General features: G+C 39.2%; 2 protein-coding genes across 2 annotated transcripts in view; both read left to right on the top strand.

Annotated features, from left to right (window-relative positions):
* TMED10 (transmembrane p24 trafficking protein 10) overlaps nt 1-7,357 on the top strand; it is a 35,054-nt gene extending 27,697 nt beyond the window's left edge. Inside the window, exons 4-5 of the mRNA XM_019969262.2 lie at nt 2,977-3,103; nt 3,788-7,357. Coding sequence (XP_019824821.1) covers nt 2,977-3,103; nt 3,788-3,909 — 249 coding nt within the window. The 3' untranslated portion in view covers nt 3,910-7,357. The remainder of the gene's footprint in view (nt 1-2,976; nt 3,104-3,787) is intronic.
* Nucleotides 7,358-12,109: 4,752 nt separating this feature from the next.
* NEK9 (NIMA related kinase 9) overlaps nt 12,110-17,057 on the top strand; it is a 37,172-nt gene continuing 32,224 nt past the window's right edge. Inside the window, exons 1-3 of the mRNA XM_019969258.2 lie at nt 12,110-12,457; nt 14,698-14,875; nt 16,759-16,814. Coding sequence (XP_019824817.2) covers nt 12,239-12,457; nt 14,698-14,875; nt 16,759-16,814 — 453 coding nt within the window. The 5' untranslated portion in view covers nt 12,110-12,238. The remainder of the gene's footprint in view (nt 12,458-14,697; nt 14,876-16,758; nt 16,815-17,057) is intronic.

Below are 17,057 nucleotides of genomic sequence, written 5' to 3'. Positions count from 1 at the left end.
TATGTATGTGCTTGGAAGTCAGGGATTCGTTTTTGCTTACATTTTATAGCAGAGCTTTGCAGTTTTGATGCTAAATAAATGCTTTGGTGACCCTGAATAGGGAGTCATGAGACTATGGTACTGGAGGTCTTGGTCTTGCACTCAGAGGACTGAGTAACTTTATGAAATTGTCAGTTTCCTCATTTGTAAAATGAAGTCTCTTTTAGCCCTGGTATTTATTTAATGGTTAAATGCAGCCTAAAAGGGGAATGCTACCTCCTAGTGGAGAACCTGTGAAATAGGCTTTTGCTTTTATCAAACTTGGCAAAACACACGTCATCCTTCTAATCATGGAAGAGAAAAGTAGACTAGAATAATAATGGCCTGCCTCCATGAAACAGGTTTAATTTCACATTCTTAAAGACTCTGTGAACATTAAATCAGATGTTTAGAGTAGCAGAACAGTCAGTAGGGATATTGATAGAGGTTTTCTTGTTAGCTCTTTGTACTGATGTTCATCCCACTCAGAAGTCTGGAGATAATTTACTGAATTAAAGACAGGATTGAGTAGGGATTTCATTGGGGAAATGAGATTCAACTTGGATGATATGTTATGAATAGAAGTATAGAGTCTAGAGTAGGATCTATACCAGAAAAGGGGTTAGGAAATTGAATGATTAAACAGTGGCCTGTGTACCATATGGAATACTGTGCAGCAATTAAGAAGAATGGGGTAAATCTACAAGCACTGAAGTGTTTAGAAAGATTTTATTAAATAAAAAAAGGAAGCCATAGAACAACATATACATTATGGTCACATTTATAGATACGTTTTTAATTATATATTCCCTTTGTACATTTGTATACACGCAAAGGCATAAATAGTGTGTTATCTTCTATCAAAGTCTTGAAAGATCTATACTAAATTCATAACCAAGGTTATCTTTAGGGAGGAATGGGTGGATGTAGGGAATGAGGAGCTGTGAAGATGGGCCTTTTGTTTTTATTTTCTTTACTTCTGAATAATTTAAATTTTTTAGTAGGAGGAATATGTTTTTTGTGCAACTAAAAAATTAAGGAGGCACCAGAAAGGAAAAGGATTGCAAACAGGTTTAGGAGACTATCTACTAAGGCTGTTCTCACTACCAAATTTATTGTCATTCCGTCCTCCTGTTTTGGATCTTAGGCCTTTGGGCTATTGTTTCTTAACCCCAAAACAGGATAGGGATTTAGAAGTGTCTTTAAAGTGAATTTTAAGAGTATTAGTTTCAGCTGGCAGAGAAAGGCACCGCCACAGTCTCGCTCCCAGCGCCTTTTGTACGTTTCTGTCTGCTTCTGCTTGTGCTTAGCTGTCCAGTCGTGTCCGACTCTGCGACCCCATGGACTGGAGCCCTTTCCAGGCTTCTCTGTCTATGGTGATTCTCCAGGCAAGAATACTGGAGTGGACTGCCATGCCTTCCTCCAGGGGATCTTCCCGACCCAGGGATCAAACCCAGGTCTCTCACACAGCAGGGAGCAACCGTGGGAAGCTGAGCTACCAGGGAAGCCCAAGTTTCTATCTAGGGAGCCTTAAACCATTTACCTCTATAAAGACGTATCATGCTGTTGCCTTATACTACCGCATTCAAGAAGCTTTGGAGGGGAAAGCACATACCAGGAGGGAAAATGTTAAACAGGCTAAGGTTCAGCTTATTTAATTATGTGTCTTGTATCCTTTTCCGGGGGGGGGTTCTTTGCTCTCCATCTCTATGTGAGATCAATTAATAGATATGTATTGTAGGTTAATGGTAAAACCTGACATTTGTGTGTTCAGCTAGGAGTGTTAGCTCAGTGTATTGACTATTGTGTAAATCTCATACCCAGTTAGCTTTACTCTGTTCTGCAGCTGTCGTGCCATTAACTCTACCCAACCCTTTATAATTATGAGAAAATGTACATCCAGTGGAAGAACTTAGGTAGATCATTACAAACCCATCACCATATTTTTAGGTACCTTAAATATAAAGTCAATTTTTATATCCCTACCTTAACAGTTTCTAGTTTTCTTTTTTTTTTTTTTAAATAACTTTGTCTTGTTCTTCAGTGAATAGAACATAAGAACACCCTCAAACTGTTCCCATTTACTTCACGTTAAGTGCTGTCAACATTTAACAAAGAAAGTACAAGAAAGTTTCATTGGACAAAAGAGAAGAAAAAGTAGGGAGTTATGTAGAGAATGTATAGGGAATAAAGAAGCAGATGCAGAAATATTTTTTGAAGAATTCTCTGTGGTAGAAAATTAAGAGCAACTGGTACATGAGTTTTAAGATCTGGAAAGCTCTGATACTATATCCCCGTTTTTAAAGCAAATCATAATCTAAGATTGATAAGAAAAAACAAATAGAATAATGAAATCCTTGTTCTGGTCATATGTGCCTTCAGTTACTAGATGCTCTTAGAGGTTTCACAGTGGTCTGGGTTGAAAAAAGAAGCAAGTTTATTTCTCACACTCTGTATTCCTTAGCACACAGGGATATCCTTGGGGATTTATTTTGATGACTGGCATTGCAGTTTGAGTTACTATCTTAGTGCTATAGTTATCTGTACTCTCTCATTCCTGTGCATTCCCTATTGGGAATTTGGTATGTTCTCTTCTTAAAATCACATTTGACTAATACTATGATGCTCACACTTATGTCTAATAATATTGCTTATTTCTTAGACAAAAGTGAAATGGCAAGTAAAATGCTTTATTAAAGTCAGAAATCTTGGGAAATATAGCCTACCATATTATTAGTATTTCTAAGGAGGTTTTAATCAAAATTAAAGTATATAAAAAGTCTGAGATGGAAACAATCTAGAGAGTAGGGAAGGGAAGAAGCCCAAATTTTAAAATGTGTTAGAATGATGATGGATTTTAAGATCGGTGAAACTTTTAAAAAGACGCCTCTGTTACATGGTGCTCTTGAGCAGAACAATTTTTTTAGGGAATGGGTTCATAATTCCTTTCTTTTCCAGATTGCAAAAGTTGAGAAGCTCAAACCTTTGGAGGTGGAGCTACGACGCCTAGAAGACCTTTCAGAGTCTATTGTTAATGATTTTGCCTACATGAAGAAGCGAGAAGAGGAGATGCGCGATACCAATGGTGAGGGGAGGGCAACTCTTACTTCTCAGTGACTCTTACTTCTCAGCACCATAAAGGAGATAGGTCCCCATACTTTAAATTCTGGTGTACCCCTTTCTCAGTTTTACCAAAGGGCATTTTATGAAAGGGCAATTGCTCACTTCAGTGCTGTTGCTGTTACAGGTAAATGAGCCCTGTTTGATTTTCAAGGGAATAGCATTTTTTTCTGTAATAAGCAATTGATCATATCAGTCAGCTTAGTGTATCAAATTAATAGCACTAATCTTTGTAATTTTATTTTTTTTTGACAATGAACAATTTAATAGAATGTGAATAAAGAGTGATCTTCTGAGAATTACAGAAAATTCTCATCTACATGTAGAGATTATATCCTATGAATTTCAGAAACTATATTTATGTACTAGAAATTACCTTATTAACATTATACATAGTATATATTTGATCCCTATAATGTTTATTGAACACTGATATGCCAAGCAGAATTTCAAGTATTTTATACATAATCTTTGTAATTTTAACATTTATATATCAGATCAGATGAAAATTAAAGAAAAAACTATCTGAAGTCCTACTGTAAGGTTTAGGGGCAGAGTGAAGCTAATTAATTGCCTTTTCCCCTGGCCATTTAGCCTGTTGAGCCTCCTTTATTATATTTACACTGCTTTTTGTTTTGTTTTGTTTTAGAGTCCACGAACACTCGGGTCCTGTACTTCAGCATCTTTTCAATGTTCTGCCTCATTGGTCTGGCCACCTGGCAGGTCTTCTACCTGCGTCGCTTCTTCAAAGCCAAGAAGTTGATTGAGTAATAAAGCCCAGTCTCCTCCCACCTTGAATCTTAGCCAGCAGAACATCGCTGGGACGTGCCTGGCAAAAGACATCCTACCAACAGCACCATCAAGGCACCTTGGAGCTTTCTTGCCAGAACTGATCTCTTTGATGTGGGAGGACGTGGGTTACCACCTTCACCCAAGAAGTCAAAGAGGGACTTCTTTTTAACCTGGTAGGATTTGGACTGGTTTTGCAACAAGACTATTATTAGAGTCACCTATGACAAAAAACAGGGGTTACCTAGATAATGCCAAAGCCAGCATTTGTACTGGGTTTCCTCGTATGATCTGTTTGAACCATGTTTTCTTTCCTTCTCCCACTTGCTCACCAGCTTGGGCTTCCATTCTTCTTGTTTTACCAACATTTGTATGACCATGTTGAACTTGTTTCTTTCTGATTGTCCTCTTTGGATTTCTGTGTGACAACACCCTTAACTTTCTCTTGACCCTTAGCTGAAATGTTTAGTTAGCTTCTGGTGATACCTTTTCAGAATTTTATGTCTCTCAAAAGGGTGATGGCTGTGACACCTCATAGAAATGAGCTTTGAACTGTAGGTAGCTCTTAAAGAAAATTTCACTTTAGAGAATTAAAACATTTGTGCTCAGCTGCTTGAACTTTTCTCTTTTTGTGTATTTATGTGCGTTTAGTTCCATGCAGTTTTATCACATGTATGGATTTGTGTGACCACCACGAGATGCAGAACCATTTCATCACATGGATCCATTGTGGTTCCCTTTTATAGCTGCAGTCATCTCCTTCTGTAACCCCAAGCCCCAGCCTCTGGCAGCCACTAAGCTGTTCTCCATCTCTCTAATTTTGTCATTTCAAGAATGTTATATAAATGGAATCATACGGTATATATATACAACCTTTTGAGATTGACTTTTTTCACTCAGCATAATGCCCTTGAAATGTATCCAGGTTGTTGCATATGTGAGTGGTTTGTGTCTCTCTATTGCTTAGGGGTCTTTCGTGATGTGGGTGTACCCTGGTTTCACCAGTCACCTGTTGAAGAACATCAGTGTTGTTTTCAGTTTTGGGCCATTACTAATAAAACTGCTGTGAACATTCATGTACAGGTTTTTATGTGAACACAAATTTCATTTCTCTGGGATAAGTGCCCAAAAGAGCAGTTGCTGGGTTGTATGGTAAACACGTTTATTTTTGTAAGAAACTGTCCTCTTCTTTATCCAGAGTTACTGTGTCATTTTACGTTCCCACTAGCAATGTCTGACCAATCCAGTTTCTCAAGATCCTCAGCAGTATTTGCTATTATTTTTTAGAAAGTTTTTTTAGTCATTCTGAGAGGCATGTGGTTTTAATTTGTATCTTCCTATTAGCAAATGGTGTTGAACATCTTTTCATGTGTTTATTTGCTATCTGTATATTTCTTCAGTGAAATATCTGTTCTTTTGCCCATTTTATGATTAGACTGTGTGTTCTTTTCACTACTGAGGCTTTTTTTTTAATGAAGTATAGTTGATTCATGCTATTGAGTTTGAGAATTTCTTATATATCCTAGATACAAGTCCTTTGTCAGTTTTGTGGTTGCTTAAATTTTAACATAACTTCTACAGAAGAAAAAACAAGTAAAATTTGCCAAGTATTCTTACATGGTAAGTCACTGACTTTATTTCTGTTCTCATGTGTTCACGAGGAGATTAAGATATATGAAGTAAACACACCTAGAAGGATCATGAATCGAGTAAATACTTGAAAATATTTGTTGTAAAAGCAAAGCCAAGAATCGCTTTGGGACGTGTGCCTGCCTAAAGGCCAATACTAATATGAATAAGAGAAAGTGTGGGCACAAATGACTGTGCTCATTGACAGTTAGTGACATATAATATCACTTGACATTTTCCCCACTTCTTCCAGTAAAGTGGGTGGGAGTTTGTCCTTTCTGTACTCTCTCTCTCTCTTTTTTTTAAGTCTACTGACTCTTACAGGGCTTGTCCCATTGCAATGACAAGAATTACAGGACTTAGGGCTGTGCAGCTTGCAGTTAAGCAGCAGCATATTAGAATTAACAGAACACTGTTGTGATGACCTGGATAAAGTACCAAGGGGGAAGTGGGGCAAATTATGTTGCTAAAATCTCAGCCTGTTCTGTTAATGTTCCAGCTACTGTAAACACAAAAGGCTTTTCATCCTCTCTTGACTCCCTGTATGAATTCTTGGACTTCCCAGATGGCTCAGTGGTAAAGAATACACCTACTAATGCAGGAGACATGGGTTCCATCCCTGGGTCAGGAAGATCCCTTGGAGAAGGAAATGGCAACCCACTCCAGTGTTCTTGCCTAGGAAATCCCATGGATAAAGTCTGAGCCTGGTGGGCGACAGTCCATGGAGTCGCAAAGAGTCAGACAGGACTCAGCAACTGAGCACACACTCAATGAATTCCTCCCTTGTGGCACGGAAGTGGTTCTTTCATCAGTTTGTGTAACACTGCCATCTGCTGTTGAAAAATAGGTACTGCTTCTGAGAACCTGACCAAATCTCACCATAAGGGCAACAGTGTTTAGTTTCAGTGAAAGTCGCTCAGTTGTGTCCGACTGTTTGTAACCCCATGGACTATACAGTATGGAATTTTCCATGCCAGAATACTGGAGTGGGTAGCCATTCTCTTCTCCAGGGGTTCTTCCCAACCCAGGGATCGAACCCAGGTCTCCTGCATTGCAGGCAGATTCTTTACCAGCTGAGCCATCAGGGACACCCCATAAGAGCAACAGATGTTGAGAAAGTCTGTGGTATTACTTATACTAAACAACAGAGGATACATCCAAACAGGTTGAGAATAACCCAACCTGTGAGTTAAGCTCCATCTTCAGACATTTAAAGGTGAAATTCTGTTTCATACCATTGGCCAAACAAGATCCTCGTTTCCAACTGGTGCCTTTCCCCTTTTTAGAAGCAATGAAAGCTGCTCCATTGGTTACAGTCTTCTGACAAAGTGTCAAAGAAGAAAATAGGAGAGGAAAATATTTTATTTTGCTAATGTTTTGTTCCCAAATGTGACTGTGAAACTGAAATTCTTTCACGTCCTTTCTTTTCCTTATGTTAAGACTGCCAAGTTGGACATTTGTGCTTTGGGTTTAACGTTCATTGATATTACACTTTGATTTGATCTGAAAAGTAAAATTATTTGCTTTTGATAAAAGACTAGTGCAAGAGCAAATCAACTTTAAAAACAAGGATGTTATCTGTTTTCCTCCATTTGGGGATCTGTGGTTCAACACAGTCTAAATTACTGATCAGAGTGATAGTTTTAAGTATGCTTTGTTATATCATTGTCATAAGCCCATCATAAGCTGTTTTTCTGTTTGTTTAATGGAAAGAGGCATGTGGGATTTATACAGATTCACTTGTAAGTGTTGGATTGGGATTTTTGTGTAAATTTTCTCAAATAAAGGCTAGCAGAAACCATTTTAGGTGTATTTTTCTGTTACTCATGAGTATCTCTTTGTCTGGATTGGCAATAATTCCTCCATATTCCTCAGTATTAAAACTATGGCAAATTATATGTGACAAATTAGAGGAAAAAATACTTGTACTCCAGATGGATAAAGTTTATGTGAGCTAGCAAAAGTTCATTATACTTAATTTGAAAATGTATAACTATATAATATGTATATTAAAATAATATTCTTAATTCAGAAAGACTAAATAGGGTTCTATAAGCCAGGAATTCTCTGTAGCTTCTCTGTTTTAGAAACTGCTGTTGAAGTTATTCCTACAGAGTCTTCTTCCTTTCCTTCCATTCTTAAAATACCCCTCCTAATTTAGAAACTCTAGGACTTATTTTTTTGGACCATCACCTCTATGTAAAATGCTACTCCAACAGGTAAAGGCAAGATCATCTTTCCTTTTACTTGCAGTTGCGTATTTTCTGTAAAGCTTCTTATTAAGAGTCAATGTGAAGCGCTTTACACGTTGACTAGCTAGCCTCCTATTTAGCCTCTTTCTCTATTCCTCAAAAAAAGTTAATAAGTCAGTGAATCTCTAGTTTATAAAGTAGTGGTTCTTAACATTTGAAATACTTTAGAAAATGTCTCATTTCTCCCTGATACTTTAGAGAACATAAATAGTGAAGGCAGCAAAATGTTTAAGTGTGAATTTAAATAAATTTAAATTTAAATGTAACTGTCTCAGCAGTATCATATTTGTTAAATGGTTGTGCATGTTCTGCAAATTATTGTCTATTCAGTCTGCTACAATCTCCTATAGCATAAGCCCCATGAATAATATAAATTTTTCTAGTACCACATTTAAAAAGTATAAAGGAACATGGCATTTTTTATTTTATAATTTTTATTGAAGTATAGTTGATTTGCAGTATTGTGTTTTTTGCTGTACAGCAAGGTGAATCAGTTATACACTTAAATAAATCCACCCTTTTTTAGATTCTTTTCCCAAATAGGTCACTAGGTGTACTGAGTTCCCTATGCTATATGATAGGTTCTTCTTAGTTATCTATTTTATACATAGCAGTGTGTATATGTCAATCCCAATCTCCCAATTTATCCCTCCCCTGCTTTCCCCCTTGATAACTATAAGTTTGTTTTCTGTATCTGTGACTATTTGTTTTGTAAATAGGTTTGGTTGTACCACTTTTTTTAGATCCCACATATAAGCGATAGCGTATTTGTCTTTGACTTACTTCACTTAGTATGACAATCTCTAGGTCCATCCAAGTCTCTGCAGATGACATTATTTTGTTCTTTAGATGGCTGAATTTCCATTGTATATTGTAATATTCCACTGTGGTATCTGTGTGCCACATTTTCTTTATCCATTCATCTGTTAATGAATATTTAGGTTGTTTTCATGTCCTGGCTATTATAAATAGTGTATAATACTGTCTAATGGATCCAAAATAGAATTTCAACATAAAATTCAATATAGAAATGTAAAAATGACTGAGATGTCTAACGTTCTTTTTTCCTTATAGTCTTTGAAATCTGGTGTGCATTTTACAGCATGTCTTATTCAGACTAGCCATAATTCAAGTGGTCGCTAGTGGCGACCATATTGAACAACAAAGCTATAGACTTTGCTAAGTACTTTGACAATTTATTCACTTGTTAAGATATAAAATGGAAATACCAGTTTTTACCAAAAGCATTTTAAAATCAGTTATACCTTCAAAATGTTGAGTATTTCTGGGCTTATGTGTATTCAAAAGTCAGATATTTAGTTTCATTTATATCTGATGTAATGAAGTGCCGAGCTTGAGTTTCTGTTTTGTATTGTCTAAGATGGAAAGGGACATTTGTTAAGCTTTTATCTATGTATTATAACCAGAATAATTCACAATATCAGGCTAACCAAGTTATAGAATACTATTTGCACACTGCAAACTTTTAGTTTCCACACAAAGAAAAGTGAATTTTTAAGCTTTGGCTGAAACCTATTCAGCTTCTCTGAATGCAAGTCAGTACTTTTAGCTATAAGCAATTGTTTTTTCCATGCAACTCAAAAATTTATTGATCATCTGTTTAATGTGCTGAAGTAAACTCTGGAGTAGACCCAGATAAAAAAGAAGCAATACCTGTCCTCAAAGTGCTTTCTAATTCATAGGAGGAAGTAGATGGGATGGCTTCTGTCCAGCATGATCTCCATGCGTGCTTTAGCCACCACTGACTTAACATTGTGGATGTTAAGGAAGCTTTCACTAACCCAGCTAGTTTGTCTTGCAAAGATGCCCCTCCTAAACACCTTTCTAGAAGCTTGTACTTTCCTTATAATAGCACATAGACACCGTTGTAATTGCCTGGTTGTTTATCTGTTTAGATGGACTGTAAGCTCCAGGAGAAGAGGAACCATGTTTATTTTGTCCTCTGTTATAACCCAGCGCCTGGCACAAGGTGGTACTTAGTGTTTGCTGGATGAATGAATTGAAAATTGAAAACTATGTACAGTCTAGAACCCTGGAATGAAACCAATAAAAAATCTAACAGGGTGTTATCTGTCAGGCATTTTGGTTTAAGAGAGGTACATATGCAATAACAATGACCTGATATTCTTTCAACAAATAAAGTTTAGGCTTGTTATATCAAGCACTTTTCTAGGCACTGATGATACATAGTTGTGAACAAGAGGGCAAAATCCAGGCTCTTGTGGAGCTTATGTTCTAATGAATGGAGGTAGTCAAAGCAAACAATAAATAAGACATCAATTTTAAAGATAAACATTGTGAAGAAAATGAGTGATGTGATCTGGCAGGAGAACTGTGTTACTTTGGATCAGATTGGATGTGAAAAAGAGGTTTGCTTAAATACAAGCACAGTATAAGCAGACCATCATAAAGTCTGGTACACTAATAGAAAAAATGGATCCAGATCAAGAAAGAAAAAAGTCCCTCCTATTCAGACCCAATGTGGAATGTTACACACAGTGTAGGATATTACTTTAAAAGGAACAGTGATGAACTCGAGAGAGGTCAGAGGAGCGTGAGCTCGTTAGCTCACACCCCTCACCCCATTCTACCCATTCTCTTCCTCCTATGTTGGCTGTCACTATCCACCTACTTAAAAACCTAGATGCAAGTCTCCTGTACTCAGATTTGCTTCACCAACCATATCCCAACTGATCACAAAGTTCTAAATGTTTCTCAGATGGATTTCTTAAATCTGGCCCCCCTCCCCACTTACACTGATAGCACCTGAGTGCCTGTCTCTAGGCCTCTTGTCTTTATCTTCCATGTTGTCATCAGTTCTTTGTAAAGTATAGCTTTGGTCTTATGCAAGATGCCCTTATTATTTATTATCTGTGCTGGGCACATGAAAAAAGACTCATTAATTATGCTATGGGGAAAAGTATTAATTGGGACTCCCCCCAGCAAATCAGGACATACAGAGACACAGGTCATGTACTCCTTTGCTTAAAAATGTCCAGTATTTTCCATTGCCCACAGGAAATGTCAAATTCTATATAAATAAATATTTGAGGCCTTGTCTTCTCCTTCTGTCCCACAAATATCATGATCTCCATCTACATGATCTTCTCTTAGCCCCCAAATATCCTGCTCTCTGAAAGAGATCCCGGGCCTTGTTGTGGGCTTTGACTTCCAGCTCCCCTCAATGGCTATGTAACATACAGTAGGTTACTTAACCCCCTATCTCAATTCCTTTTGCAGAATGGGAATACTATGAGGATTAAATGGAATGACACATGGAAAGAAAACCTTTAGCATAGTGCCAGGAACATTATAATGAATGTTAGCTGTTATCTCTGTAGGTCAATAATTCCCGTAACTTTACGACTAAAAAGTTACCTTAGCGATGTAAAGTTGCTCAAGGCACATAACTGATGGAACACGCTTTTCCACTGTATTGCAATTCTCTTAGTGACTTGAGGGCTTTGCAGATTCCCCACCTCCGATTACAGTATCTGGCACTTATGGCATGAAGAATGTTGCATGAGATCATCAGGTGGTCAAAGATTTGGAAATACACTTGGAAGAATGTGAAATCTGGAAAGAGAGGAGTGAGTGTCAGGAGAGTTGACTTCAAATATTCTCTAAGTTGTGTGGAAGACAGGGACCCAGGGTAGTTCTGGAAGAAATAATTGGGCCCACTAACAGATGACAGGAGGCAAGAATTTTCCGCTGGGAGAGGGAAGGGAGGTGAGGTAAACGGGAGACCTAAGAGACACAGTTCAGTCCCTGGGTTTGGGAAGATACCCACTCCAGTATTCCCGCCTGGAGAATCCCATGGACAGAGGAGCCAGGCAGGCTACAGTCCATGGGGTCACAAACAATCGGACACCACTGCGACTTAACGCGCACGCAAAAATATCTTTGCTGTAACAATTCTCTAAAACAGAGCGCTGTGCCACGCTAGGAAGGGCTGCTTCCCCCACTCACTGCCCTTGAGATAGCCCTGGCGCTAAGATGAGACTGGACGACCTCTGGACCTCAAAACTGTCTGGGCACCGGGCTAGGAATCAGGGGAGGGGTCTATAGACCCGAGGAGGACGCCCTTGCCCCTGCGGGAGCCATCTGGCCCCATTCGGTCTCCACCTGGCGCCGCCAACCCCTGCCCAGAGCCTAGTTTTCCCGGCCCGCCTGGAGGGAAAGAAGTCCCCCCGCCCCGGGGCTTAAAGGAACCACCAGCAATAGAGGAAACCCCGCCGGGCCGGAAGCACCCAGAACTGCTTCCGGGCCAAGGGGGAAGGAGCCGCCATGGAACTTAGCGGGGTGGCGGGGCTGACGGGGCAGTGGGCCGGCGTCTGAAGCGGGAGAGGCGCAGCGCCGCCAGCGCCACCGGGGACACTCAGGCTGGTCCCGTCCCCGCCGCCGCCGCCATGTCGGTGCTGGGCGAGTACGAGCGACACTGCGACTCCCTCAATTCGGACTTCGGGAGCGAGTCCGGGGGTGGCGGGGACTCGGGCCCGGGGCCCAGCGCCGGTCCGGTGCCGCGAGCCAGCGGCGGCGCGGCGGAGCAGGAGGAGCTGCACTACATCCCCATCCGTGTGCTGGGCCGCGGCGCCTTCGGGGAGGCCACGCTGTACCGCCGCACCGAGGTAGCGGCCCTGCTCTCCCCCGCCTCTTCCTCGCTCAGCGATCGGGTCCCGCAGGGGTGTCTGTCTTGGGGTCCTCACCGCTCCTGTACTAGGAGTTCGTAACAGCACTGGTTTTTCTAACCGGTCGTTTTTGTTTACCATGGGGACTGAGCAAAGAATTGAACCTTCTCTGAGCCTTAGTTTTCCCGTCTGTAAATTGGAGTTAGAAATAGCAACGTACCTTAAAAGTAATATTTTTTAAGATTATTTTGAGCATCGAAGGAGGATACTGTGGAGATTGTGAGTTAGAATAGTATATGAATGGGGAGTATTGTCAAAACTTCCTCTCATGCCGTACGTCTCTCCAAGGAAGAGGTGGAGAAGTGGGGACAGCTTCAAAATTCCCACATCCGCGGCAGCTCCACTGGCTTTGCCAAATCTTTAAGCTCAGATACGAACACTCAGGGATTTTTCTTGAAGGTCATTGGTAAGATTGTAGCGTGTGGGCTTCTTCATCAGTGATGATCCAGCAGCGTTTATGCCTGGGAAATACTTCTTTCTTTTTTGGTATATTTTAAACCATTCGTTCTTAACTTCAGGAGGGATAAAGGACTTCTTTGAGAACTTAATGTAAAGGTACCTTCCCGCCTATCCATTATTGCACACACACAAATCCTTTGAAGAGATTTTTGGATTGCTGATCCCCAGTTCAGAATGTATACTGATTAAAACCTTAGAGTGGGGAGTCTACTTTCAAAATTGATCATGAACTTTGATCACTAAAGTCTTAAAACTCTAGTTTCAGAATAGTTAAGCATCAGTGTGGGGTTGCTGAAGATGAGATTCTATCAGTGATCTGTCTGCAGGTCTGGTGTGTGTTCCAAGTACTTTTAAGTCTGAAAGATGGATGAGGAGCGAGGTGGTTGCAAGATTAATGTATTATGAGTTATTGTTAGTATTCTCATGAGAATGAGATAAGCTTTGGTATTCCTATTTTTATAGTTGAAGAAACTAAGGTAGTATATTTAAGTGACTTGCTCACTTAAATTAGAAGCAAATCCTGGGCTGGAATGGAGGGTCACATCTGCTTGTCCATGCCTTTCCATGATTATTGCGTTGAACTTGATTACCAAGGTTGTTTTAAGTTAAGTCTGATTATGCTTTCCCCAGAATTGGATAGCATTATCCATAACATCAAATGTTTATTACTTTTGTGAGTTTACAGGTGTTTAATTAGAAGCAGATTTTTCCCTCAAGAAGCATATATTTCAGTGGGAAGACATGTTAGTCTTGTTAGTAACAAATAGCATTTAAGTTGTATGTGTATATAAGTGTTAAAGAATGGACAAATATTTCAGTGGAAGGGAATTAAGGGAGTGCACAGTAGGAGGTTTATTGATCTTTTGCTCAGGTTTCAAAGGCCCAGCACAGCCATCCTAAAGGACAGGGAGGGTTATTTAGGTGGGGATGCTTCTGAGCTGGGGAACAACATCAGTAAATTAGAGGTGTTATAAAATGGAGTGAATATTAGGAGCTGCAGGTAAGTCTTCATGAATAGAAGAAAACATGTGATAACATAAAATTGCAGGAGAAACAGAGTCACAGAACGTGACAGAGTAAGGAAAGTGAACTCAGAGCCCTTCAGTTCAGTTCAGTCATTCAGTCGTGTCCGACTCTTTGTGACCCCATGAATCGCAGCAGGCCAGGCCTCCCTGTCCATCGCCAACTCCCGGAGTTCACTCAAACTCATGACCATCGAGTCAGAGCCCTTAGACATGACTTATTCTTATCTAGAAAGAATAAATGAAAATCATTAGAGAAATCTACATAAAGTTAGAGGCAATTTTAACATGTCTGTTTTATAAGAAATGTCAGCCATAGATAACCACTCTCCAGTTCTTTGTTTTTCCAGTAGTCTAACCATACTACAGTTCTCAGCATGATTAGCAGTCTTTCATAATGTCCCTCAATAGAAACTCTGAGATCTACCTGCATCCCATATTTTTACCTGGAATTGACATTATGTAAATTAAAGGTAGAAACAACATAACATTTTAATGCTTTCCCTAGACCTGCAGTAAATTTTGATGCTCAATTGTATGCAGAATTTTTTAAGTCTCTTCATGTTTTATTTAAAGGAGGAAAAGGAGTCAGTTTCTGCCCATCTAGGAAGTTTTCTTTCTAGGCTCAAGAGATCTGGGTGTGGATTCATTCTCTGCCAGACTCGAGGAAAGCACGATACCTCTGTTGCTGTGTTATAGGATGACTCATTGGTCGTGTGGAAGGAAGTTGATTTGACCCGACTCTCTGAGAAGGAACGTCGTGATGCCTTGAATGAGATTGTTATTCTGGCGCTGCTGCAGCATGACAACATTATTGCCTACTACAATCACTTCATGGACAATACCACCCTGCTGATTGAGCTGGAATATTGTAATGGTAAGGTAGAATTCAGTGGGACTTCCTCCAGCAAGACATTCCTTTACTTATACTTACCTTGAGGGGGAGAGAAAAATAAGATCCATATTGACAAAGAATAAGAACTTTAAATGGACTGCTGGAGTTTAAGAGAAATAGTTCAGGCCCTGAAGAGTTTTGAAGTGATCTACAAAATGAGGAGAGGGATTTTCCCCCTGTATACTCAAATTTTGCTTTGTGATGATAATTCCATCTTCAAATTATTTGTTCAGTTGAATTTTACACTCATTTTTCAAGGTTTTTTCCCTTATGAAATGACAGGCATTAGAAGCATAGCATGGTTTGACACCTGATAGTGAAATCTTGTAGGTGATATTTATTTATAATGATTTTAGCTAAAGCTGTCCTACTGAAAGGTGGTCTAAAGACCATAGCTGACTGAAAATGATTTCTTTGAACCCTTTGCTTATTTTTTAAAAAACAGCTGTATAGCCTATTTGTTAAAAAATAGACCCTGAACCCATATCCTAAGCTTCACTACTTTTTAATCTCTGTTATCTTGCACAGACTACTTCTCTGTGCCTCAGCCTCCTCATCTTAAATAATAAGCTGTAGATCCCTCCTAGGGTTCTTGTATTAAATGAATACATAAAGCCCCAGCAACTTTAACATTTCTATTTTATGAGAAAGGGAATTATTTTACAGTAGTTCTTGATATGTAGCAAATTTTTGATAGATTTTGTACTATTATCATTATTACCTAAGAGAACGCCCAAAGCCCATTCTTGAGCTGAATGCTAAAATGGTCCAAGCATATTCTTCATTTAAATCTCTTAAGAGAAAGCTCCTAGACTTGTCATTTCTTTGCTAGATTCTTGTGTATCGTGATTGTTTTCAACCCTAAATGTATGAAATTATATTAGAGATTTTTGAAGTAGCAGAGGCCTCTTAACTTCCTTTGTGGTTAGGAGGAACTAGAACGGATGGTACATTTATTGAAACTTTTGAGTTACTAAATTGTGAAGAAGTTGTGAAACTTAACTAGGACTACAGTGTAAGTTATAGCTTCAGATAGGAAATAAAACGAACCATCATCATTTGCCGTCTGTGTTACCTGATAATAAAGAGGAGAAGGAAATTCAGACTTACTCTGAAGGAATGAGTTAGTAAAGGGAGTAATAATTGAAAGCAATCTAGAGTCTACCCTAAATTTTGGGAAACCTTTTCAGTGTGAAGTGGAAAGAAAAAGAAGTTGATGGTGATATGTACCTATCTTTGTAAAACATCGCCTCACAGGTATAACCCAAATCTTCTAATAGACTGTGGAAGTTGTTACCGAAATATTGCAGATTCCTTCAATAGGAGTTTTGGAAAAGAAAGTCATCGATTTTGAAGACTTTCAAAGTACTTGCATAAATTAGGGTACTAGAGAAATGGTCTTTATTTTTATCTTTTCTAAAAATATTGTGCTTCCTGTTTTCATACTGAATCTCTTCTATTAGGGAGGGGAATCTTTGGAGAATATTTCAGATATAGTCCTGGACAGATGGGAAGTTTTGTACCCATGTGAAGAGCTGGAAGGAAGAGGGGATATCTTTTAAAAGGAAGCAGAACAAGGTGACTTGGTGGTAAAGAATCCACCTGCCAATGCAGGAGATGTGGGTTTGATCCCTGGGTCAGGAAGACCCCTGGAGGAGGAAATCCAACCTACTCCAGTATTCTTGCCTGGAGAAGCCCATGAACAGAGGAGCCTGGCGGGATACAGTCCATGGGGTCTCAGAGTCAGACATAACTGAGCACGCACACAGTCATGCAGAATATTTTACTTGCTGTGCCACCTGTTAAAATCCCAGTAGCTTTGATCTCTGTTAAGCAATTCAAACCTGTTTCTTATTTAATTGCAGGAGGGAACCTGTATGATAAAATCCTTCGTCAGAAGGACAAGTTGTTTGAGGAAGAGGTAATTCATATTTCTGTGAAAGGAAGCTAGAATTGTATTGTGATTCTTGCATTCTGGTTCTGTATTTACTCTTCCAACAATGAAGAGTGTTTTTTTTCCTTTTGTTCATACTCCTTCCAGGCTCTGATTGATATTCATGAGAAAGGAAACCTCTAACAAGGAAGCTGTCTATAGCTGCTTCCTAAACGGTTTACCTCCACATCATGATTCTCTATGGGCTTTCTTTCCCGGTTCTATTACTGC

Source organism: Bos indicus, chromosome 10 (assembly GCF_029378745.1).
Source record: "Bos indicus isolate NIAB-ARS_2022 breed Sahiwal x Tharparkar chromosome 10, NIAB-ARS_B.indTharparkar_mat_pri_1.0, whole genome shotgun sequence".
NCBI classification, from domain to species: Eukaryota; Metazoa; Chordata; class Mammalia; order Artiodactyla; family Bovidae; genus Bos; species Bos indicus.
This window is presented reverse-complemented; position numbering and strand designations above follow the sequence as displayed.